This window comes from Protopterus annectens, chromosome 5.part0 (assembly GCF_019279795.1).
Source record: "Protopterus annectens isolate FY-2018-M chromosome 5.part0, PAN1.0, whole genome shotgun sequence".
Classification (NCBI taxonomy): domain Eukaryota; kingdom Metazoa; phylum Chordata; order Ceratodontiformes; family Protopteridae; genus Protopterus; species Protopterus annectens.
The window spans coordinates 1,696,181,280-1,696,208,038 of record NC_056735.1 but is presented as its reverse complement, the minus strand read 5'-3'; the positions used below and the strand labels follow the sequence as shown (position 1 = coordinate 1,696,208,038).

General features: G+C 37.5%; 1 protein-coding gene across 1 annotated transcript in view; it reads left to right on the top strand.

Annotated features, from left to right (window-relative positions):
• The window catches only part of SPAG17 (sperm associated antigen 17), a 3,638,922-nt gene that overhangs the window by 1,783,715 nt on the left and 1,828,448 nt on the right, over window positions 1–26,759 (top strand). Inside the window, exon 20 of the mRNA XM_044071485.1 lies at window positions 983–1,086. Within this exon, the coding sequence (XP_043927420.1) occupies window positions 983–1,086 (104 nt within the window). The remainder of the gene's footprint in view (window positions 1–982; window positions 1,087–26,759) is intronic.

The window sequence follows — 26,759 nt, the reverse complement described above, 5'->3', positions numbered from 1 at the left end:
GCTTACCTTGTTTTTTTAAATGGTGTTTTCATTAAACTGTTATATCCTCAGCTGTGGTTATTTGGAGTCATCCTTTGTTTTTTTCCCGTGTTTTCACTCATAATGAAATTAGTGTGAAAAACAAAGATTAGCCACAATCACCATCATAGTTCTATTTTGGCACAAGTTTGGTTCCCCCTGCTGTGACATTAGAGAAGCCTCTGACCTCACAAAGGTTTGCTGTCCCAAGTGTTAAGTAAGCCTTACCTGGAACTTCAGTCCCTCAGATTAACTGCATTCTTTCACCAGTTTCTCTGATAACTGGAACCCAGTTGCTACATTCTAAGTGACCTAGAATTTTAACATATCTCAGAAACCCTCCACAAGGAAAATCTGTAAAAGAAGATGGATACATTTTCCATTATGGGTGAGTGAGGAAGAACTGTATTCAGTCTCAGCTCTAATTCTATTTGTTTTGCAGATTGTGGTTAATATTTTTGACAAGGGCCCCAGGTATTCCATAATTAAGAATCATTTAGCAGCCATTTCAAATTTTCATCATGGTATGAATTCCTCATCCTTACTGTTAGTAAAAGTTTCAGTTAATGGTTATATATCCATTTTGTATACATCTGGCTGAAATTGAAAATGGTACATGATATTGGTGTTATGATCCATTTAACAAATTCAAACGAAATAAATATACAAACCATTTATAAGGATGACTGTCCTGCTTAGACCTTTCCTCAGAGATCCTACCCTTCCATGGGATTTATACTTTATGCTGGGAAAGTTGATGAGATAAAGGCATGTGTGAGCAGCATGTGAGGTAAATGGGGAAAGTTTAAAGAGTGGAAGAAAGCATACTGGTTGTGTTTTGTACAGAGAATGTGCAGTGTAACTTTAGGGAATAAGTAAAAATATTACTGAGTTATAAGTCTGAAATCTGAGATGGAAGTTTATATTATTAGCAGCATTCATTTTGCATTGTTTATTCCCACAGGTGGTAAAGGCAGCAGATCTCGATCAGCAGGTAAAACAGATGACACACAGAACCTTGAACCAGAGAAACCACCAACCCCTTTCATGAGAGAAGGTTCACTTAAGGTAAAATAATGGAAACTTTCAATATTTTATTCCTGCCTATCTTTTCAGTCATCATAGTCAAAATGTATGGATAATATCCCTGTCTCTGAAATTTGGCTGCCTAAAACCATGATAATAAGCAAAGGGTAAATCAAGCAACGAAGAGGCACCAACAAAGTTTTATGGCATAACGGAAAGGGAAGGAGAGGCACAGTCTATATTTGGTCATATTAGAAAAGCACTAACTCAGTATTGAATAAAGGACAGGAGAAATTCTGCCAATAGGATGGGAGCTAAGGAAGACAGGGGCACAACAAATGGGAAATGTGCCAGAGTTATGGAGGATAAGAAACAGGGAGACTAGATATTTGGAACAGATAAGGAAGAATGGAGACTGTAAAGAGTGAGAGGAAGTCACACAGGAATATAATTTAACCCCAGGAGATCAACTTCTATATAGGGGACTAATTGTATCATAAAGGGAGAGAGGACATAATAACAGAGAGGAAGACAGCTTGACACAGTGAAATACCCTAGAGAAGCCAAAAGAAGACAATGAAAGAGAGAAGGAAGTTAACGTCAAGGGCATATGCAGGGTTAAGAGAACTAAAAAAGGTAAAGATATTGGAGTGTATACAGGAGTGATCTCTCAGACTGCAGAAAGAATATGTAGAAGACCAATGGATATCAATATGTGTAGCCTCTAGAATTGCAGCAAAGGCAAGGAAGTTTAGAATATTTGGGTGGAAGTGTTTGCAAAAACACTTTTATACTCCAACTTAGCTCCAAAGAAGGTTCCCTCAAGTGGATGAAAACTGTGGATGTAAGAAGAAAGAGAGGGGGAACATGGTAACATATAATGAGTGAGTGTGAAAGGTCACGTGACTGTAAGAAAGACTTACAGAAAATTGTTGTGGATATTATGAGGGGAGTTAACATAAACCAAGGAAACTATGTTTTTTGAGTTGCATGGAAAATGGGAAATCAAGCTACAATACGACTTTAATCTGATTGGTAATGATACTGACAAAACAGTAATTACTAGTAAATGGAATACAAAATAAAAATCAAAAATAGAAGAACTGAAAGCTATTTTGGAGGAAATAAAACAGAGTGAGCTTCAGGCATTAGGTCCAAGTGTACCCAATATCAGCAAGAGGAAGAACATAGAGTAAGATAAGGAGGGGAGAATACAGGAAATTGAGACAGGCTGAAGCAAGGCAGTGTGGAAAGATAAAGTAAATGCTATGAAGATTGATCTTTATATATATATATATATATATATATATATATATATATATATATATATATGTATTTTTTTTTTTTTTTTGGGGGGGGGGCGAAAATAATTTAAGAAACTCATTCTTATAGTAGTGGGATAAGATAGACAAGTGAGTTAGGGAAAAAAGAAGTAAACCAGGATGACTTAATGCAAGGTGTGAAAGAAAGGAGTTTTTAGAGAGAGTGTAAATAGGGATATGTGTAAACAATGTGTGAAGAATATTAATATAAACATAACAGATTGTAACTATCAGATATAGACCATGGTAGACTGTAAAGAAAGCAGAGAATTTTTAAAAAGAACCAATGAGAATAAAGAGAAAGTATGTATGCCTGATCACTGATGGTTAAAATGTGCACCAGACATGAGCATTACACAGTCTTATATTAAAATGAAAACAATTTTAAATAAGGGTGTTGTTGGCAAAAAAATATTTTTCATGAAGTTGTAATCAAGACATTTTCTGTTGAAACCACAGTCTTGTACAGAATTACCAAATGCAATTTTAAAAAGAACTAAAAATTCCAAATGACACTTTAAAAGTATTTGCTCCCATTTAATCTAAAAAAAAATACTATTGGTAATGAAATACAGTAGCAAAAGATTATGCCAAACTTCTATTTATTTCTAGTTTGGTTAATTGAAATTTGTTAGGATGTTCATTAAAAACAATTCAGCTTTTCTGATATCTTTATTTAAGGCTGTTGATCAAAATAAAAAGATTATCTTCAGTATTTAAATTAAAAAGGTATAAGTGGAAATTTGATAATGAATGTAAAGTAAAGATTGAAGGCAACAGTTGTAATACCTTCGTGAAGATGTTAATTTTAGCATTATTCTTCAACTAGTGGTTAAACAATTTGAAAGTAGCACTGAAACTTCTAGAGAAAGTGCTAATTAATTAAATGAATCCTTGTCTTCTTCCTTTATTCTTTTTTCTCCCTTTTATTTTTTTATCTGAAATGTCTGCTACTTGTACACAACAGATCTCAAATACACACATTACAAAAGATAAAATCAAAAATAAGACTCAGAATACTGCGGACAGGCATACACATTTTATGCTAACAGTTCTATTTTTTTGTAAATATGTCTGCTGGATAGACCCATGATTTCCCCTTCCTGCATCACAATGGCCCATTTGTTCCTCCATGAGGTGAAATCCAGACTTCACTGGTCTGGGCAAGAGCCATCATGCCCATTCATTCTCTGGATTTTTAGCTTTAACAGCCTATTTGCTTTTTATTGCAAGCAAGAGTCAGGTGCTTGGGAATGGTCCTGTCTGCAGATCCTGTGGACTGTAATATCCCTTCCTCAAATGACTTGTATGCTACAGAATGAGCTGTTTCCAGGGGATGCTTACCTGTTTTCACTCATCACGAGCCTCCTGACCAAGTGGTGCACTGTTTGTAAAATGGTAATGCTAGGCTCATTGCTGAGACTGATACCTCTGCATACCCGTTGGTGTTGCCAGTGCAGCAGATTAAGTCATGACTCATCCACCCTGGATAGCTGAGCTGACATTGATCTCCCTCTTCCATCCTCCCCCACCAACCTGTCTTGTGCCCATTCTGCTAGTATAACCTTGGCTATATGAGACACAGTTGGGTCTGTGCCCTGAGGCTAGGTTACCTTAAAATTTTTGAACTATACTATGTTTAACAAGGTAACAAAACTACACAGTCTTTAACTATAATATGATAACTAACATTTAATAATAAATTACCAAAACTCAAACATCCCTTACAGTCAATGTAGACTTGTTTCTGTGAACTTACATCCTATTTGATATTCCAAAAATGTAAGACAACCAAGAACCACCAGTAACAGCTTCAGATATTCAAAATTTACCCACTGTTTAACTTCACCAGCAAGGGTGTAATTGCAGAAATATCAGAAAGCTTCCCGGTCAGACAGCTTTTTGCTTGAAGAATATAAATGTTTCTGCATTTTTTAAAATGTAGTTAAGGAATTCTTGGTAAGTAATAGCTTATTCATTTTTTAAAGAAGACTGAGATACATGGACTGAAAAATAAGAAAATATGCTACCTTTACAGTTTGATGAAATCCCACTTATGATTCATTCATTCATTCATTCATTCATTCCCTAATTACCCACCTAAGATATTTTGAGATTGTGGGAAAGTTAGATCATATCCCACCATTCAATGAATGGATGACAGATAAACTAATCCTAGATGAGGAGCCAATCTTCACAGGATACACACACAAACACACACACACACACACACACACACACACACACACACACACACACACACACACACACACACACACACACGCACACACGCACCCATATGCACAGGTCATGCACATACATGCACTTTAGACAATTGCTAATATACCTGCAGCACATTTGGGATATGGGAAGAAACCAAAGCACACTAGAAAACAAATCCATATGGAGAGAGGGAATATGTGCAGAACCCCTACAGAAAGTATGTCAGCCTAGAACCAAACCAAAGAGCCAAGCAACTGTGATATGGCAGTGGTGATGGCTACATCACTGTTTTGCCCTTTATTTATGTTGTCCTGCTTATTTACAGTCATAAAAACCAAGAGTACAACGTGTACAGAAACAGTATGAAACATCTCATGCAATAAAAATGTAGCATAATGCTTGATATTTACTATTTAGCTGCAGGTAACGTATGTACTGTAAAGGGTTGGGAAGGTGGCCTAATAGTTAAGGTGTTTGCCTTACAAATTCAGGGTGCAGGGTTTGAGTCTCACAAGGGATAATTGGCTAGGCTTAAAATGGCTCACAAGGGCAGTTAGCTTAGTACTAACCTATGAACCTATGACTTATTTGAATGTAGTTTATCTCCCAAATAAGCAAATGTGATACTACAAACTATAAAGAGGAAGTAAACTTGGAGGCCCACAACATATATACATAACTTTTTTCATTACGGAACTATAAAGAGGAAATAAAGCTGGAGGTCCACAACATATGTACATAACCTTTTTCATTATGGTTTTGAAACTCTTCAACTTGGTTTAAAATTTACAGGATAGGCGTAATTGGTGACTCTTGGTATTCCAATATGTATATGATAGTCTACAAGCTGACTTGAGTGAAAGTCAGAGTAAAAAATAAAGGCTACTGTTCGGACGTTATTTTAACTACCTTATTAGGTAAGGTCATTTTATCTAAAATGGGGCACCATGTATGAAGTTTTTCTGTTGACAGATCCCATTTTAGTTCATCATTCTCACGGCCTTTGGCTATCTGGGTCATATCTTAACCGAGATACAACAACTGACCAATCTTCATAAAGCTCTGTATCCCTACCATACCTACATTTTGACAGCTGATTATCTAGCTTAACAGGAGTAGCAATTAGCTACAGGCTTTGTTTCTGGTAGATAAGTTCCTTGGGGAGCCTTCCACACAGAAAACATTGCCTTTTTAAATATTTTGATGTATTTTTTATTTTCTGAAAAATACTGGCAATTTTATTAATATAAACAGGAACTACAAACTTGTACATAATACCACCAGGAGGAAAGGAGGCAGCTGACCACTTTGCAGGAAATCTGTTTATTTAGCGATTTCGTCCTTAGTAAAAGAACTTCATCAGAATACTGAAAACACACATAGCTCTATCTTTTATACCCAGCATGCTAATTAAACAGTTAAAAAATTGCTGCCTCCTTTCATCCTGGTGGTATTCTTTACAATTTTATTAATATCAGAAGTTTCTTGTCAGAAACTACTATTTTTAGAACAGGGCTCATTACTGAATACTAAAGCAGTTTTTGTGAGGAAAAAAAGGTACTGATTTTAAGACATTATAATTGAAATGTAAGAATTTAAAGATTAGGAAGTGTTTTTGTTTTCCTCAAATGTTGTTTGAATGCCTTGGTGCTTCTGTACAGTTCTTAATAACTTACTTCATTAGTTTGATTGAAGGTGATACATTTTTGCATCAAGAAGTGTATTTCAAGGTTAGAAATGTATTTTATGTTTGGTGCTCATGTGCATTCTGTGACAACTTACCTTCATTTCTTGTTTTCTGTCCAAGCTCATTCTGTGAAATGGAGTCAGAATTCTGACAGCGTTTTTGTGTACTGATTATGCTTTTACTTTAACATTTTGACTGTTTGGAGAAATGTAAGAGTGTTTATGTTGGCTGTGAACACTTGTCTGAGAACCTGCCTTCCAAATGACTCTTCCAGTAATGCTTACCAGCAATCAGGTTTCTTCCTCGGCAACAGCATAGATTCTTACAGATGACCTGCTGTTTTTTCTCCCACTGTACGTAAAAAGAAAAAAAAAAACATAACAGGAGCCCTTGCCTACATTGTGGACTCAAACAGTTCCTCAGCCACTGGTGGATGACTCTGCAGTGGGTGTCTGTTGTTTCTCAGACCATTCACTTTTTTTCCAAGGTTCCTGTAATGTAGACCCTTCTGCTACCATGGACCAGGGGTTAGGTACATCCTTTGCAGCTACTCCTGTATCCAAGCTGGGCATGGGAGATCCATCTTCTTAGGGTCTGGGAGTTTGTCCAGGAAGTTCTCAGAGTAGCCAGAAAAAGAGAACTCTTGCCTGAGATGAAGTGCTCTCTCTCAATCATCTCCTTTCAGGAATTTCCCTAGAAAAAAAAAGAAACAAAAGGTTAGACATTGTTCATCCAAACATTTTAAGGATAAGTTTCTTACCTTAGCAAGGAGTTTATTGCAGGCTTTCTACCATGGAGAGCAGAAATCTATAGCAGAAAACTAATTGGTCAGTATATTCCTAAGGAAAATGCGTCAGAAGATTCTGATATAGACAAAGACAGGGCTTTGTCTGTGTCTGATTCTCAAGCACAAGAGTCTGATTCAGAGGAAAGTTTGTCCTCTTTAACTCCATTAAATGAGTTTTCATTTTCTAAGACAAGTACCAGGGAGAATGATGTATTTTTGTGAGAACAAGTGAATGTTCCCCTTAAAATGAGGAGATGTTATGATGTGCTGCAAGTGGATTTACCTCATGGTATACTCATTCCTTCTATTATGGTAATCTTGGAGAGTGTATTAAATGTTACCTGCAATAACCATGACCCTCAGCCATCAGTTCCCAAAAAAGCCAGAGCAGTTATTAATATCAACCCTTCCTCAGCAGACAAGGTGTGGTATTAGATTTCATAAGAGAATGTCCTTCTTCTAGCTTATTCTATGAGGTGTTGACAGCTTGTGAAGTTCTGCCATACTTCATTCAGAAGGTAAGTCATATTTGAATCCTGCAATTTGTAAACTGTCTTAGGTGTCTAAATATGCTTTGAACAGTCTGTATTATTGTGCATATACTGTGTCTAGGGCCACTACTACTGGTACTGTTTTGAGAAAATATGCCAGGGTATGTACTCAAAAGTTTTCTGATGAAGTAAAGTATGAGATTTTAAACTTTAGACTAGGCGGTTTTGTTTGGTCCTGCTACTACGCCGGTTTTCAAACTGTTTGACAACAGAAAGAAATTAATTCAGGAATTTACTAAGATTTTTCAAGCCCCACATTTTAAATCTTACAAATTCTCTGCAAAATAATCACTCCCCCTCATCTTCTGGAAAACAAGGAACAAAAAAGAGATGACAAGATCCCTTAAGATCCCTTAAAAACACTTCCTGAAAATGCAGTATTATACTTTAATACTACCTTCTTATCCATTCTTGATAAACATGCTCCCGAGCGTACTATCAGAATGAAGCCTAACATAGCCCCGTGGCTCTCAAACAAAAAATTTAATTCTCACCAGAAATAAAGTCTGGGCTTTATGGAGACACCATAGAAATAACCCTGATCTTCTTCACTTCCGCCAGCTTAGAAATCTGACAAAAAAAGCAATCATTACTGACAAAAAAAAACTTCTACTGTAAACTTCAACAAACACACCATAACAATCCCAAACAGTTTTGGTCTTCAGTCAATAGACTCCTTTCCCCAGGAACAACCAAAACTCCCACCCCTCTCAATGCTGACCCAGACAACCCCCACCTAACTGCAAATGCTTTTAACTCTTTCTTTACTGACTCTATCCAAACCCTAGCCAGACAAATGAACACCAATAATGCCTTCCCTCCAAGTAACTATATGGACCCTTCCTATAACTTTAAACTACAACGTATCCCCACATCTTTCATCTACAGACTTATTCACAAACTTAAGCCTTGTACCCCCTCGGCTGACAAGCTCCCGTCTCTCTATCTCCAAAAGGCTGCCAAAGTAATCGCATACCCTATATCCATACTCATAAACAGGACTATCCAAGAGGGATCCATCCCAGATATCTGGAAAGTCTCCCACATTATCCCTTTTCACAAAGGGGGTAACTCTATTGAGTACTCCAACTATAGACCAGTTGCTTTCCTTTCTCCATTAGCAAAAATTATGGAAAAATGTATTCACCGGCAACTTCTACAACATCTCTCTCTACACAACATAATAGCAAACTGTCAACATGGTTTTAGACCTCATCACAGTACTACCACTGCTCTCTTATCTTTTGTAGACACCATCAATAAGAACCGCAATAGTAACCTTCTCTCTTCTGCTCTCTTTATTGACCTCTCTAAAGCTTTCGACATGGTCAACCACTCCACCTTAATTAACATACTTGAATCCCTCTCCTTTGATAATCTAGCCACTAAATGGTTTAGATCTTACCTTAGCAATAGACAACAGGCAGTTCTATGGGAGAACCAAATTTCTTCTCTTCTACCCGTTAACATTGCTGTCCCTCAGGGCTCTATTCTTGGACCACTTCTTTTCTCCCTTTTCATTAATGATCTCCATTCTGTAATCCCTCAAGCTACCTGCATTCAATATGCAGATGACTCTACCCTTATTTGCTCAGAATCCTCTCCTACTGAACTTTCTTCACTTACTCAAAAGATCTTTAACACAGTTGAAACATGGTTTTCCAAATGTTCCCTCCTACTAAATGCCAAAAAAACTAAACTTCTTCTCTTTACTCCCACCACTCGATCCCCCTCCTTAGACTTCATCATCTCCTCAAATAATGCCACTGTCATATCACCTGACCCTACAACTAAGCTGTTAGGAATAACCATCGACAATAATCTCTCTTTTGATCAACACATTAATAACACCATTAAAACTGTCAACAGAAAAATAGGATCCTTATATCGCATTAAACCCTTCCTAACTGCATCCGCCAGAGCCAAGATTGCCCACACCCACCTACTGTCTACTCTTCTTTACGCTTCACCTATATTTACCAACCTTAGGAAAGCCAACCTTAACAAACTGGCAACATCCTATAACAACATTGCCCGTTTCACCACTGGCAACCCCTTCAGAACCCACCACTGTCTTAACCTGAAACAACTAGGCTGGCTGGAATTCCAAAACCATCTGCTAATCCCACAACTTAATATTGCCCACAAAATACTGCACCAGCCTTCCAACACCCCAATACTCTCAAAACTTTTAATCCCATACAATAATCTTAACTCCCTTCGCTCTTCTAGGAAACTCATGGCTAGTTTAACAAAGTCCAATAACTCAGCTGTTGACTCTCTTTTTTCTAATACAGTGGAGCTGGAATCTGCTACCTAGCGACATAACACCAATCTCATCACTGCCTCTCTTCAAACAAAGAATCAAAGATTACATGCATAGTCACTGGCTATGTTCCTGTACTAAACCCGACTAAACTTTTCTACCTATACTCTGTCTCTTTTCTCCCCCTCATCCCTCTTTCCTCTTCTTTGAATAGCTATTTCTATTTTCTAGGCTATCCCTTTACCCTTTTCGCTTAAAGTTTGTTTAAATCTTTAGGTCTTTTTTCTTTTTATTCACCCTCTTTTTCTAATTTCAATCCTATTTCTCCTCTCTTATATATGTTATCTTTTTTCTCGCCTCTTTTACAAAGATTAACTTCTTTTTACTCCCTAACTCACCTTGCTCTCTGTTTAGTTCCCCTATATTAGATCATTTATAGGAAATGTTGATAGTTCCTATTTGTAAATAATTTTTGTTTTGGAACTTTCTTAATGGTCTCTGCATTTGTGTTGCTATTTTTTGTTTGTATTGATTTGCTCGTTTTGGATAATTTTCTTTGTATTTTGTGTGGAGCTTTTCTCCCCGGGCCTCTACTGAAAATGGAAATATATCCAGCTAGACTAGCCCGGTCAACAAATGTAAAATAAATAATAAATAAAATAAACAAGATGGATCCTTTCAAAAAAAAAGGGATAGACAATGTCTTTAGAATTACTATGCCAGCATTCCCTCCCCATACCTACATCTCTAAGTCTGCCCCATATACTGGCTCTCAGTCTTTCCCTTTAGCAACATATTGTTTCAGACAGGCTCAGAAGAATTACATAAAAAAAATAAACTTTTTTGCAGACTGGTTCTAGATAGTTCCTTTCTGATCTGGTTTGCGAAACTACCAACATTCATAATGTTGACCCTTTAGAATATGTTACCAGTCATTACTCTTTTAAGTTTTAGTGTAACATTAGACCTAAAAGATGCTTATCATCAAATTCCCTCAGACTTCAAAAAATTTTCTCAGATTGTGTACCTGGGTCACATTTTTATAATTTATCTGTATTACCCTTTGAGTAAGCTACAGCTCCTAGAGACTTTGCAAAATGTCTAGTTCCAGGAATAACTCCTTTCAGACTGCAAGGCACTGACATTTTTCCTTGTTTAGATGACTTACTGATCTTTGCAGAGTATTTTGCTAGATGTCAAGAGTCCCTAACATGGGATCCAATGTTGTCTCTTCCATCCATCTCATCCTGCAGGTTGTTTGATCTGATTGGATTCAAGACCAGATCATTAGACTTTGGGCTTTGAAGCTTCAGCTCTTCTCCCATAGTGCCCTACAGTACCTTATCCCTGGTCTCATTTGCCACACTTGAGGATGGACAAGGTTTCTGTCGCTCTGCACAAGATAATTGTTTTTTCTTAGCATTTCACACATCAGTTGTAGTTAGAGTTTACACTGATTTATCATCTAGTTTTAGAAGTAGGATTTCTGTTTTGTTTTTTTTTTTCTGGCATTTTACCAGAGCCATTGTAGGTATTGTGTCTATTGTTTGTGGTAACAGGGTCTTTTCTGCCTTGTACTCTTCTGGTATTTCTTGTGTATTTTGGGGGTTTGTATGTACTTGTTTATTACAGTGTGTTTATTTTCCACAGAGGTGGCTGAAAAGACTTCAAGGTTTTGAAAGTGTTCAGAATGTGGTGACAAGATGAACCTGCAGCACCCACACAACCACTGCATGTACTGTCTGAGGAGGCTCACCTACATCAGGGCTGTGAGGCTTGGGCCTCCTCTGGGCAAGGAATCTGGCTGATAGACTATGCCTGTGGTAAAAGGTAGCTTCCACTGCTGCTGCTTAAGCGCCTTCTTCATCTTCTATTGCTGCTTCTTCATTTAGAAGGCCTTTGGAGAAATCCCATATGGATATACTTAAAGATAAAAATGGGAACAAAGAAAGAAAAAAAGGACCAGTGTAAAGTTAAAGGAAAAGAAAAAGCCAATTGGTTGCTACTTACCCCCTGGCAACAACATATCCACCCTGGAGACCTTACTCCACTGGGCCTCTGAGTCCCTCCAACATGAAACTGTCATCTTGGGGGACTTCAATATTGATTGGGCGACTAGTAACTCCAGTTCTCCCAGCAACTCCATCAACCTACATGGATTTTCTCAGCTCATACAATCACCCACTAGAATAGACAAAGCCACCAAGAGGGAGTCAATCCTAGACTTAATCATGACAAACAAATCTAACCTTATCTCACATTCAGGATGTCTCCCTGATGGCTTAAGCGACCACTTACCTACATTTGCAATAAGACAATGCACATATCAAGAAAAGCACACTAATTACCAGAAAATAAGGAACAAGAAAAACTTCAACCCCATCTAGCTTTATTAATGCACTAAAACAATGTAATTGGACTCCTCTTAAGAACCTTAAAATCCAACTATGCTCCCTGGTTGAGCAAAGAAACTAGATCCCTACTGAAATCCAAAGATAACGCCTGGGGCCACTGGCACAAAACTGGCTCCATTACAGACAAACAGATATATCTTGAACTTCATAATAAATAAAAAAAATGTATTAAACTACACAAAAGTAGCTACTACTGCAATATACAGGCCAAATACCAAAACAACCCTAAACAATTTTGGAAAGCCATAAACAATATTGTCCTTCCTGGAAAATCAGGCACTCCCTCTCCAACCCTAACCGATACTTCACTTAGTGTTGCCACTCCCTTTAACAAATTCTTCACTGAATCCATCCTGGCACTAGCAAACACTCATTGCTCTCCTTCCTCCAACCAACCATCTAATTCCCATAGTAAAAACAATGGATTTACCTTTCATCCTGTCTCAACTGACACAATTAGGAAACTCCTTAAGAAACTAAAACCCACCACCTTAGCCGCTGACAAACTCCTATCTGAATTTCTGAAAACAGCAGCTGATGCCATTGCATACCCCATATCCATACTATCTCTGAAAATCTAGTCCCTGAGATCTAGAAAATCTCCCATATTATTCCACTCCACAAAGGGGGTAACTCAAAAACATTAACCAATTATCGACTTATAGCAATACTATCACCTCTGTCCAAAATATTGGAGAGATGTATATACTCTCAAGTAATGGATTACCTCATCAATCACAACTTTCTCAGTAATACTCAACTCAGTAATACTCAACATGGCTTCAGGTCATTCCACAGCACCACAATAGCTCTTATATCATTCACTCATATGGTAAACTCCCATAGGAATAATGGCAGCTATGTCTCTGCTATCTTTATTAACCTGTCCAAGGCATTTGATATGGTCAACCACAACAAACTGCTTAAATCACTCTCAGATCTGAATCTTAGCAAACCCTCCATTACCTGGTTTCAAAGTTATTTAACTGGTAGACAGCAAACAGTTCTGTGGAAACAAGAACTCTCTCCCCTATTACCAGTCACACTGGGCGTTCCCCAAGGCTCCATTCTTGGTCCTCTACTTTTCTCTATCTTCAGTAACAACCTCAATACTTCTTCTTTACATGCCTCAGTCATCCAGTACGTTGATGACTCTACATTTATTTGTTCCTCTCCTTCCCTCCATGAACTGCAACAGCAAATGTAGGCGTCTTTCCTTTCTGTAGAAAAATGACTTACCAACTCTCATCTAATACTTAACCCCAACAAAACCAAACTTCTTATATTCCAGCCTACTAATCATTCTACTCTCATACCCACTTTTACTATTATTTCTCACAATAAGATTACTATCTCCCCACTCACTCACACTAAACTCCTAGGAGTTGAGATAGACTGCAACATGATGTTCAGCATTCACATCTTGCTCACCATAAAGAAGGTACATAAAAAATGGGAGATCTATACAGAAACAAACAATTCTTCACAGACAGCTCTAGGGCAAAAATTGCTCAAACACATCTCATCTCCACACTTCTATATGCCTCTCCTATCCTCAACAATCTTAGAACATCAGAACTAGCCAAACTAGATGCCTGCTACAATAAAATTGCAAGGTTATCCACCAGTAGCCCATATAAAACACACCACTGCTTAGCTCTTAAACAACTCAACTGGCTTAAACTCCCCCACCTTCTTCTTTATAACCAGCTTGTACCAACCCATAAGATTCTATACACCCCTAACAAAATTCCTGGATTGCTAAACCTAATTCATACCTATTCCAGCACTAGTGTCCTACACTCTAATAATAAACCTCTCCTTCAAGTCACTAAAGCCAATAACTCTGCAGGAGCCTCCCTCTATTCAAATTTTATAGCTCAAAAATGGAATACTCTGCCAACACATATAACAGCCGCAATATCCCTGGCACAGTTTAAGACATCCATAAAAACACACCTACAAACTAGCTGGATTTGCAACTGTAATATCCCAGAGTAGCTTTGCTCCTTCTACTTCTCACACTTCTAATGTAAACAGCCCTCCTTCTTTTATTTTACAGGCAGTGCAGCTCACTTTATCCTGCAAGTCTCATCTCTCATTCCTCTCTCTTCCTCTCAACAATTCCTGCTTCTTCTAAGTATAGACACCTGACATCCACCTTACTATATCAAACATTATCATAATGAGTTTTATTTTCTCTGTACTGTTAAAGATGTGTCCTCTTTCCTTCCTGTATATTGTACTATTTTGTTATTATAAATTATAGAGTTATCTTAGCTTTGACTGATGCAAAATGAAAGTTTTGTTCTTCTGTACCTGTGATATTTTACTTTATAATTCTGTGATATATGTGGAGCTTTTCTCCCCAGACCTCCCCTGAAAAAGGACCTGTGCCCGTCAAAATTTCCCAGTAAACAAATGTAAAATAAAATAAATAAATAAAATTAAAATAAAAAGAGAAAGAATCTAGAAAGAGGTCTGCTGAGTTTTCACCTTTGGACAAGCCAGTATGGAACACCCTAAAGCCTTCTGTATCCTTACTTATTACCTTGGATTTGGCATCAGCACTGCTCTGATCCCCAATTTCTTTGGCACCAGTGGAACCACATTGGACCGAACTCTTGGAAGTACAGAGTCTTTTCTTGGCTGCAAATCTGGCCCAGTACTAGTCATCGATCCTAGTGGCTACCCCAGAACTGATATGTTCTTCCTGGAGCCATGACCATTTTGGTTGCAATCTCCATTGCTTAGGTCACAGAACATAGACAGATCCCTGTGCTGGCCCACTAAGACATATTCAATTGTATCCTCTAGATCCATTATGTTCTTTTGGAGCATTAGGGAAGTAGACTTGGACAAAGTTATGCAGATCTTTTTGCAGGTGCAGATTGATTTGAGGATCATTCCTTCTCCCTCTGCACTGATGGTGAAGAGGATTGTCCACTCTGCTTCTATTATGGTTACTCACTGGACCACCCTTTGGATCTGTTGGTCTTAGATTTAACTCCTTCCTGAATGATCCCCACTTGGAACAGACAGCTTGGCTGCCTTTAGCTCTGTCTTTGACTTTAATGCACTCAACTCCAGCTGTTTTGGAGCCAACTGCTTCCCAGAAACCAGAGGTCAGGACTGAGAACACAGGAATGGGGTTGACTCAGACTCTCACAGCCATCTCTGCCCCTTGGTGCTTCAACCTGTGACAGTTTGGCTCCAGTCTAGGCCTCTGAGCTGGCCTCTGCAGTGGTTGGCATTGGTGCTTTCCCTAGATCCTCAGATCAGAGAAGGTTCTTTCATTGTTGTCCAGCTTCAGCATTGGCATTTGGAAGTTGTGGAGAGGATCCTATCCCACTCAGGGTTAGGTGAGTCATGCACCTTGTAGAATCCAGCCTGATCCTCCAGTCTACCTGCTACTTTAGTGTCCCATCATCTTATACAGGAACAACCTTCACACTGAGGCCTCAAGTAGCCCCATAGCCAGTGCTGCCCTGAGGATTCCTCATCCTCATCATTTCCAGAGGAGCACAGTAAAAATTGGTGCAAGAAGAGACATATTGACTTCCCTAGGAGTTATTAACAGTGTGTATTGACCTTGGTGAGGGGGAAGAGTCTCCAAAATATCCCTGCAATGATACCTCCTATAACAACCTTTTGGAATTGATGAGGCATAAGACAGGTTGGTTTTCTGAAGTCCCTTCCCCTGAGGAGTCTGTTTTTCTTCAGGCCTTTGGTGCAGGTTCATCCATGGCCTGGATGATACTCTCTCCAGACACTTTCATCAATTTTGCATGTAGGATGTTGTGGAGAGAACTGGACATGGTGGAGCCCATCCCTAGAAATACAGACACGGTCTTAGTTCAACCTAAAGATAGGGCACATTGGAGCAAGGGGCCTGCAGTCAATACCATCATAGTTGCTGCAAGGTTCTGTTTCTCTCATCCTTCATCTCCTTAGGCTGAAGGAACTCTCAGAGGAGACTGCATCTGTCCATCCTCGAAACAGAGAGTCTAGAGCACTGTACTAATTTGGGAAGCACATATACGCTTCAGACACTTTTGCTCTTCTTGCACAGAGCGTCTTTGCACACTTGATCAGACTACAGAGAGACTTGAATAGCAAGGTTCTAAGTGTGTAGCAACACAGATGACAGTTTAGACATCCAAGTCCATAGAGGATCAGTTGGCTACCATGTTGTCATATCTTAAACGTATCCATGTGCTTACTATCCAGCTCAGCTGGTGGTAATTCCAGGGTGGCAGCTACCTGCATTACAGTTCACTACCGTACCTGGATGCATCTCTTTAACTTTGCAGAAAGCTTTAAAGCAGTTTTTGTGAAAGCTCCATTTGATGATTACACTGTGTTTGGATCCAAAGTTAAAGATATGCTCACCTGGAGCAAGAAGGAGAGAAAGTCATTGTGGGCAGTGAGGGATTTGCTTTTCTATCCCTCAATAGACCTTTTCCCAAAATCAGAGGGAGGTAAGTCTCAACATTTTGTCCAGCAGTGAAGAGAAGCAGCAGGAGAAATGTAAAAGCTACAGTTAAAATAAGTCACCCAGGAGGTTCTACCAGACCAGGGAGGATTTGTGGTCTATTTAGGATTATTTTTGGTGCCCAAGACATATATTGACCTCAGGCCCATTTTTGGACCTAAGCAGACTAAATTTGTGTGTTAAACAAACCAAATTCCTGATGATAGTAGTGCAGTCTGTTCTACCTCTGACGAGGAAGGATGACTGGATATGATCAGAGAACCTCGAGGATGTTTACTGTTACATAAAAATAGACAGACATTCCAGGAGATTTCTTCTGGGAGCCAATCACTATCACGTTTGAGCACTATCCTTCGGTCTCGCCACAGGCCCTCCTGAGTGTTCACCAAATGCACAGCACTAGTAGCAGCCCAGCTGAGGCTACAAGGGTTTCATGTCTTTCCTTATCTGGATGATTGGCTTCCTTTGGCAATTATGAGGGCATCAGTAGTTTGTGCAAGGGACTCCTTGCTCCTTAAGTGCCTAGTGCAAGAGATTACAGTCAACTTTATAAAATCCAAGCTAGTCTAGGATTTGGACTTTATAGGTCACCATCTGGACATGACCAGTCAAGGCTGTCATTTGTACATTTTCAGGCCCATCTTGTTCTTCTTTCTCAGAGGCCACCTGCTTCTCTTATCCTTCATCTCCTTAGGCTGATGGCAACAGCCATCTCATTAGTCTCTTTGATCAGGTTGTACATGGGGGTTCTTCAATGGAGAGACATTCAGTTCAGTGGTCACTGTTAACTCATCCTATTCAATATTCCATGAGACTGATGGAGATTTTTTGTATCTGCATATCTTGGTGGATGACAGCCAACAGTGTATCAAAAGGTTGCTTCTTTGTCCTTCCCATCCCTCGGCCACTATGGCCCCAGACACTACCCTTCTGTGGTGGGGAGGGGTACGTCGAGGGGAGGACAGTCAAGGTATTTGGTCCCAGCTGGAGGATAGTTTGCATATAATTGTTTTGCGTATGAGAGGAGTCCTCCTGAAATTTTAGGCTTTCCAAGACTGCCTCCTGAAAGGTGTAATATTGATGCAGACCAACAATATGGCTGTAGTCTGGTTTAAAAACAAACAGGGTAGAACCCAATCTTACCCCTATTGTTGAAAGGCTATGAGGGAGTTGCAATGAGCAATGTCTTCTCAATGCTTTCTGATTGAAATGCATATCTAGGGGAAATCCAACATTTTAGTGGACAGGTTCAGCAGGAGTACTGTAATGCCTCATGAGTGATTTCTCAATATGGCAGTAGCGATGGAAATTTTCAGTTACTGGGGTCAGTCTTGCTGTGACCTATTTGTGACACCTTACAACACCATGTGCGGCAAAAACTTTGAGTTGATTCCCAAAGAAGGGACAGTCCCCTAAGGATTCTCTATTCCATGCATGGCCACTGGGTCTTCTTTACACATGTCCCATGACTCTCCTGATAGTACAGTTTTTATAGAAAGCAGCATGGTGCAAGGTATCTGTGATCTATATAGCCCACTCCTGGCCCAGACAAGTTTGGTTCCCTTTCCTCAAGCCTCCCCTGGTTCACTTTCATTTTAGTCTAGATCCAATCCCATATCTAATCTCACACCCATCCAGTCAGTCTTACCTGGATCTCAAATCCTTCAAACTGAGCACTTGATTACTCCACTTCAAATGATAGCCAGAGATCCTACGCTTTCTACAAGAGTAGTTCATATTATTTCCTCATCACAGAAGTCTTCTACTAGAAAAATATTATGGCAGCAAATGAAAGAAAATTAATATTTGGGCCATTCTTAAGGCCTGGGCTCTTTTTTGTTATCCTTAGATGCAATATTGGACTTAGCTGGCCTTTTTCCAACCATGGGCAAGCTACTCTGCTATCAAGGTTCAATTGATAGCCAGTTCCAGTTTTAATGTTGGTCAGGATCATTCTCTCAGCTTCCCCTTGGACATTTTAAAGCCTTTTTTAAATGAGACCTTACTTTTCAGGCTCATTCCCCACTTGAGAGATCCATTTCATCCTTGGGTTCTGTCCTTTATGTTACAGGCTTTAACCAGGGCTCCCTTTGAGCCTTCTGCTGATGTGGATCAAAGATGTTACCTTGGAAGACTCTTCTTGGTTGCTGTGATTTATGCTAAATGAGTGACAGGCTTTGTCATATAAGCCTCCCTATCTGTTTTTCACAAGTACAGTGTATCATTATGAACTAGTCCAGTCTTTTTGCCTAAGGTTGCCCCTGGGTCTAACTTAAATCAGTGCTTTTCCCAAAGATCACTAATAAGAGCAAGTCCTTGCCTCACTGTTTGGATCTACACTAACAATTAAGATTTTATTTACAGATGATGAAGGACATCAGAAAAGCTGTCCAATATTTTATATCATTTTCCAGAGTTACACCAAGGAAGGTAGTATCTAAGGTCATCTCGTCCATATAGCTTACTGATTGTATATCTCTTATTTTCAAAGTTAATAGATTGTCATTACCTTCCAAACAAAAGGCTCAATCCATTAGGGCAGTTGCTACATCAGAGCCTTCTTTAGTCATGCATCCTTGGGCGAAATTTGTTAGGTGTCTACTTAGTCTAATACTCATACTTGTGCAGTAGCATAGCTAGAGTGGGGTGAGAAGAGCAACTGCCCTGGGTGCAAATTGTTGGGGGTGCAGTCAGCAGATCCCAATCTTTCTTTAATGCAATACTGGCTTTTAAATTCTGGTATAGTATTTGCTGTCAAACATGCATGCTGTAGCACTCCATGTATGGTCCAAACTGTAGCAACAGCTTGCTGCAATTTAAAAGTTAAAACATTCTTTTTTTTAAACAAAAACATGAGTGCTGTAGCTCTCCATGCAATAGTATGAACTGTAGCAAATGTTTGTTACAGTTTAAAAGAAGATATAATAATGTTGTTGTGTCTTTTGGCTTTTCCCGGTTAGGGGTCGCCACAGCGGAACTCCAGTCCGCTAATGATTGGTAGTTGATTTTTATGTGCTGAGTTACCAGCCCTGACACACAACCTTCAATGAAGGTACACCCATTCATGCATGTCTCCACGCAGAAGATGCTCTATTATTATTATTATTATTATTATTATTATTATTACTATTATTATTCAGTTAAAGAGCTGGGATGTGTAGATCTAACTGAAATAAGCTGATCACTTACAGTTTTTTTTTAAATTTTGCTCTTCACTAGAAGAGCTGAGGGAGTGGAGCACTGGTTCATAGTATCAGCTGTTATACTTTTGTGAAACAGTATAAGCTTGACATCCAGTCTAGGTCAAGGACTACATTTGTCTTCAACATTTTTCAGAATGTTCTCTCTCTCTCTCTCTCTCTCTCTCTTAGTACCACCATGATCAGCCTGGCAAAAAACCCTGTTTCATACATTGAGGCAGATGGAACAGGCAAAATCAGATATAAAGTTTATGCACTTACCATAACACTAGGTTCATGTTGTCTTCTTCAGTTCATCTCAACTTTCTTCCCTCCATCCCCTGTCCAAATTGTCATTGTGATTTTGGTTTCTAGTGGACCCTGTGGGTCTTCTTGAGTTGTTCTTCTGTTGCACTTCTTTAAGTCTTGATTTGATGTTTCTCAGTTAGTAATCTTTTTTTTTCAATAATAATTTTTATTAATTTTTTATATGCCATACAAAATTAAAAACAAAACAAAAAAAATTAAAAAAAAAACTACCAACTAAAGTAATTAACAAAAACACAAAACATATATACAATATTTACATAAATGCTTCCAAGTAACACATTGAATTATACACCAAAGTATACAAATGGTTAAGATCAATTCAAGTAATAAACAGTTAGTGTTACAGAGTTTTTTAAAGGTGTAAAAATAATTCTTGTTAAATTCAAAAATGAGATGTTACGCTAATATAATATTAAATACTTGTTCACATATTTTTGGATTGTTAATATTTTTATTATGTTGGTTCAAAAGTAATTTGTGAGCTAATATATGCCTTATTGCTAGTACTCTAAAATTATTCCATGATGTTTTGGATGGGTCTAACCAATTAGTAGCTATGTATAGCTTCATTAATAAAAAGATATTGATTAATACAATACTTTGAGATTTAGGAAGTTCTTTTGGGGGAATATGCAAAATCATAAATTTCCATGACAATGTTGTACTTTGGTAACCCATCTTTTGAAGTTGTTTCTTTAGTGAGTTCCAAAGTCTGTATATGCATTTGCAACTCCAGAACATATGAAGAAGATAAGCAGATTGATCCTTGCAGTATGGACAAACTGGAGAATTTTTGGAATTAAATTTATGCAGGCTAAGGCGTGTATAATATGCATTATTCCATATCATCAACTGGGTATACATCAGTTTTTGAAGAGAAATAGATTTTGTAGTCAAATCAATTACTTTTATCATATGACTGTCTTCTATCTCTGGCATTTTCTCTTTCCAATATTTTGACACAAGAATTTTATCTTGGAATTTAAACTCCTTTATTAGATTATTTGCTGCTGTTATAAATTTAATATCTTGTTGGAGAGCTTGCCACAAATTCGAACATTTAATTATATTCTCTTCTTGGGGTTTAAATTTTTTAAAGTAACTTATAGAAAGTTCCCTAATTTGTCTTATAATAACGAGATAGTTTTTGGGTAAATTTAATTCTTGTCTTATCTGATTAGCCGAGAGTTTGAGAAGTGTATAAATATCTATTAAAGTTAAATTGATTATTAATGGGAATTCTTTAAGATCAATTAGTTTTTTATTTAGTCTAGGTTAGGGTTTCTATGAAAGGGTTGATAAGCCATCATATATTGAGCAAGATCTAATGACTGAAATAAGGTTTGTAAAGACGTTACATATAATTTAATGTAATCCATTATCCCATACAGTTTCAAAGTTTCTTTAGGTAAAAAGGGTATGGCTTTAGGATTAATATTTAAATGTAAAATATATTTATAATTCAGAACTACCCAGGTAGGTATCCATTTAGTGCTAGTTATGTCATAATTAGCAATTCTAAGAAGCCTGTTTGAGTTTACTATAAGATAATAAGTTTCAAAATTTGGTAACTCCAATCCACCTCTACGTTTTGGGGTCATTCATTTTTCATATGAAATCCTTGTTTTCTTTGGCTCCCAGATAAATTTAGCTAATTCTTTGTGAATTCGTTTAAAATTTTTTTTTGAAATTACTACCTGAGCAGATCTGAACATATATAATAATCGTGGTAGTACATTCATTTTGATAACTGATACTTTTGATAATACTGGTAGTCGTAAATTCTTCCATCTCCGCAAATCAGATACTGTTTGATCCCAAACTGTTTTAATATTAGTAACATAAAAATCTTTATCATCCATAGCTAAGCCAATACCCAAGTATTCAATGTTATCTTTACACATTATTTGTCCCACCAGAGGCAACAGTGAAAAGGGTTTGGGAGTTCTCAATGGGAAAATGCTAGTTTTTTTAGATTAATTTTACAGTTGGAAACTTCTGAAAAGTTCTCTATTGCTTTTAGTATCTTTTTAGTGTCTGAGATTGGAGTTGTACAATAAATATTCAGATCATCTGCAAACGCTGCCATTGATACTTTTGTTCCGTAAACTAGTGGGGCATTGTGGTATATATTCTGTTTAATGTATAGGAATAAAGGTTCAACATATATATTAAATAATAAAGGAGACAGAGGACAACCCTGACGTGTTCCATTTCTGATTGGTATTCTTTTAGAAGAATTGCTGTTTATATAGAGTGTGGTATAAGGATTATTATATAGAATTTTTAACACTTCAACAAACTCATGAGATATATTAAAATATGGTAAAATTTCAAACAAAAAGTTTATATCAACCCTATCAAAAGCTTTCTGCGCATCAATCATAAGCACATACATGTTAAGGTTCTTTTGTTTAGCATAAGCTATTAAGGTATGTAGTGTAAGTGTATTATCACTAGTTTGTCTATTTGCCATAAAGCCAGCCTGTTCACTAGATACGATATGATTCATTACTTTTTTTCATCTATTAGCTATAATAGAGGTTAAAATTTTCATATCTACATTTATTAATTGGTCTATAATTATCTGGGTTTTGAGAATCAGAGTTAGGTTTGAGTATAAAAATGGTTTTTGAAGCATTAAGATGGGGATCATTAATGTTATTCTTAATTATATAATTAAAGACATGTGAGAGTATTTTTCCAAAGATATTGTCAAATTTCTTATAGAATTCCACCATCATACCGTCTGGACCTGGTGACTTGTGCGATTTCATATATTGAATTGTATATATCACTTCTTCTTCAGATATTGGTTTAATCAAATCACTTTGAATACTGTCTTCTATTTTCAGAAATTTAATAGTTTGTAAAAATTCCTTGCTAGTTCTATGGGGGGATAAGTCACTATGCTCACCATATATGTTAGTATATATCTGCTCAAAGACATTTATGATATCTTCAGTTTTGAAATAAGTTGTGTTTCTAAAATGTATTTCCGAAATTTGTACTGCTGTTCTCGATTGATTAATTATCCTAGCTAATGCCCTTGATGGTGTTTGCACATGATTGGCATACCTCACTAACATTCTATGTTCCTGAAACATCAAATTATGATTTTGTATTAGAAAGAGATCTTTTTGACATTTAAGTAGTTCCACCTCTGATTGAGTATTAAAGGTTTGCATCAATTCTTGATCAAGTGTCTTAATTTTAGCCTCTAGTTTTTGAATATCTCTATTTTGTATTTTTTTTATAGTATGAAGCTTTTTGCAAAAAGATCCCTCTTATTTGTGCTTTAACTATCGCCCAATCAATGTCAGGTACACCTTGTTGTTTCTTTAATCTATCTAATAATTCTTTAAGATGACCTGTAATTTCCTGCACTATTTCCTCCTTATTCAACAAATTTGGGTTAAGAGACCAGCTAAAACCTATTTGCCGCTGGACCTCCATTGGATCTTTAGCAAAACTTAATGAAATTTTTGAATGATCGTGCATGTGTAACAACTAAGGGTCCCAGGTTAACCATTATTCTTGAAATAAAAAAGAAATCTATTCTGGACCACATTTTATGACACGGGGAAGAAAAAGTATAATTATTTATACTATTACCAGTATTTAAATACTGAATAGGATCATATAGTTGAAAGTCTTTCTTAACATCACTTAATACTGATATCACTTGTTTATTAAATGCTCTTTGTGGACAAGATCTATCCAACTTCGGATTCTGATAGGAATTCCAGTCTCCTCCAATAATTATATAGTACTTATCATATTGTGTCAAAATTGGATATAATGAGGTTATGAATAGATGCTGGTCATTACAGGATACATAAACATTTAACAATAAGATTGGTTTATCAAACTGGGTAGCTAAGAAAACAACACTCAGTTAGTAATCTTATTTAGAAGGGTCCAGTATGCTGGGGATAAACTCAATTTATGGAGATGAAATAGTGCTGGGATTTATGGGATTGAAGCTCAAGCTTCGGAATCTAAAGTGTCTGCCTTGGATTGGATGAGATATAACAACTCACAGGCCAAGACTGACAGAAGAAGACAACTCTAATCTAGTGTTATAGCAAGAATATTACTTTCATTTTCTTCACTCCTTACCAAAAAGAGCTATCGAATGCATTTTCAAAAATCCTCCTTGACTGTATCACACATGATGGTGCTTTTAGATTACTTTCTAGATGCATTTCTTCAGAAGCATTCTAACACAGAAAAAGCTGAATTTGTATCTGAAAACTTTCTTGGTCTTCTGGAAAGAGTGTGAGACTTCAGGCAGACAATATCTCAGAATGATTGCATTTATGGCTACTGTGATCCTCTCGTTTTCCTCTTGCCAGATTATACATAAGAATAATTCAAGGATTTAAAAACAAAACACATGTGGACCTAACATCCTCATCCTGTGGGATTTTCAGGTTCCAGTTTTGGTCTTTATCAAGAAAGAACTGCATTGATGGTGGCAATAAAATGTCTCAGTTTTTGCTTGGAAAGCAGTTTTTATGGGGGAAAGGTGTGAGGCCTGTGGGACAGTACAGACAGACCAAAACACATATATGTCAAAGAGATCTTAGCTGTAATCCAAGCTGTAGAATCACTCATGACCTGTGGTGCTCTGGACCATTACAGGTGATTGCAGACAATTCTAACGTGAAGTGGTACGTAAACAAACTTGGGGTACCAAATTTTACCCCAGTGCAGGCTTGCTATGATGGCTTGGGAGGTAGCTGCACAGTATTGTGTAATCCTCCAAGCATCTTACATACCATTAGAGCAAAACATAGTGGCAGACAAGCTGAGCAACACCAGGACAGAACTTCACAAATGGAAATTGAATAGGGGGGGGGGGGTCTTCCAGGAATAGGTCTAGTTCAGGAAACACTTCAACTAAATCGGTTTGCTTCCTTTAAAAATAGACAACCAAGTAAATTCTGCAAAAAGACTCCTTGCAGGCAGGCCTGGAAAATAGATGCATTTTCATTCCCATGGTTGAGTGTGTTCTTGCATGTGTGTCACCCTTTCCACTGATATAGTGGGTCATTCTAAAGATTTAAAAGAACATTCCAGAAGATTATTGTGGTGACTTCCTTCTGGTCTAGGCAAGATTCGATCTCCCTTCTTATGTAATTGGCCAGGAGCAATTACCATAAGCTTCCTCGCATATTGGATATACACACAAGACAGGGTGAGTTTGATACACCCCAATCTCAAACAACCTCAGCAGTCTACCTGCAAGAGTCAGTCCTAATGCATTTAAGCAACGTTTAGATAAGGACATGCAGCAGGTACCAAAGGAGCAAGACATTCTGTTTAAAGGGAATCTTATGTTAATCAATGGAGTAGATTTTTATTTAGTACCTCGTCTGTAGCCAGGACCCTATCCATGATTATTACCTCTGGTTCTCAAAAATTTGCATGAGCTACTATCCTATCCTCCTTTGGTAAGAGATATTTATCAGCCAATTCTGCACGTCTGCCCATGGATTATCTTCTTCATTTCAAACTTTTGTCAAGCTGTTCTACAAACATTTTTTTTTTCTTTTGATATGTAAAGTCACTTGTTATTCAGGTGACACTTAACTTACACAGTAAAAAGTAAAGATTCCAGTTATTTCTTTATACATTTGAACCGGCTATTCTGGCTGTTTTTAGTTCGTTTTTGGTAGAATAGCTGGCTTATTGTTCTGACATCTGCAAGAGTATATAATTTGCAACCATTCATGGTGGGTTAATCCTTTTGCTTTTTTATGCATATAGGTTTATCTATAGAAAAAATCCCCCATATATGCCCTTGCTACTTTCAGAATATACCTTGAATCTAGCCATCTTCCTTCAGAATTTGAATGCTAGGGAGAATAAATACTGTATATATTGGTCATGCTTTTGCAACTCTCGTATTATTCTGAGGGGACCAGAAAAGAACAACCTGTGTCAGTTCAGAAAATTCCAGCTGGTGGTTGCTTACTGTATCATTTCTTGCTGTTCCTACCATGATAAAACATATCCAGTCATGATTAAGGCACATTCTAATAGAGCTTGGTCTTCTTTGATGGTATTTTTTGAAAGGGGTGGACTCTAAAAGCATTCTAGAGGCAGCTACATGGTCCTCCATATATAGTTTTGCAAATAATTAAAAAACAGATTCCTTTTCCTAGTCCATGGTTGGCTTTCCTAGGACCATTCTCCAGGGCTCCTGGACATTTATTCTTCCTCCTCCCGGGTTGCATAAGCTAATCAACCCAAATAATCAAGGGTTATTGTAGAAATGAGAGTGACTAAAGTAGTTCATTGTGTAAGTTGAATTGCTATAACAGTAGATGTTTAAATTCCTCACTGCTGCAATAGCTGTATCCACCATCCATCCTCCTCCTACTATATATATACTATATATAGTTAGTTGTTAAGGTATAAAAAAGTTATATGCTTATATCTTTGGGGGGTTC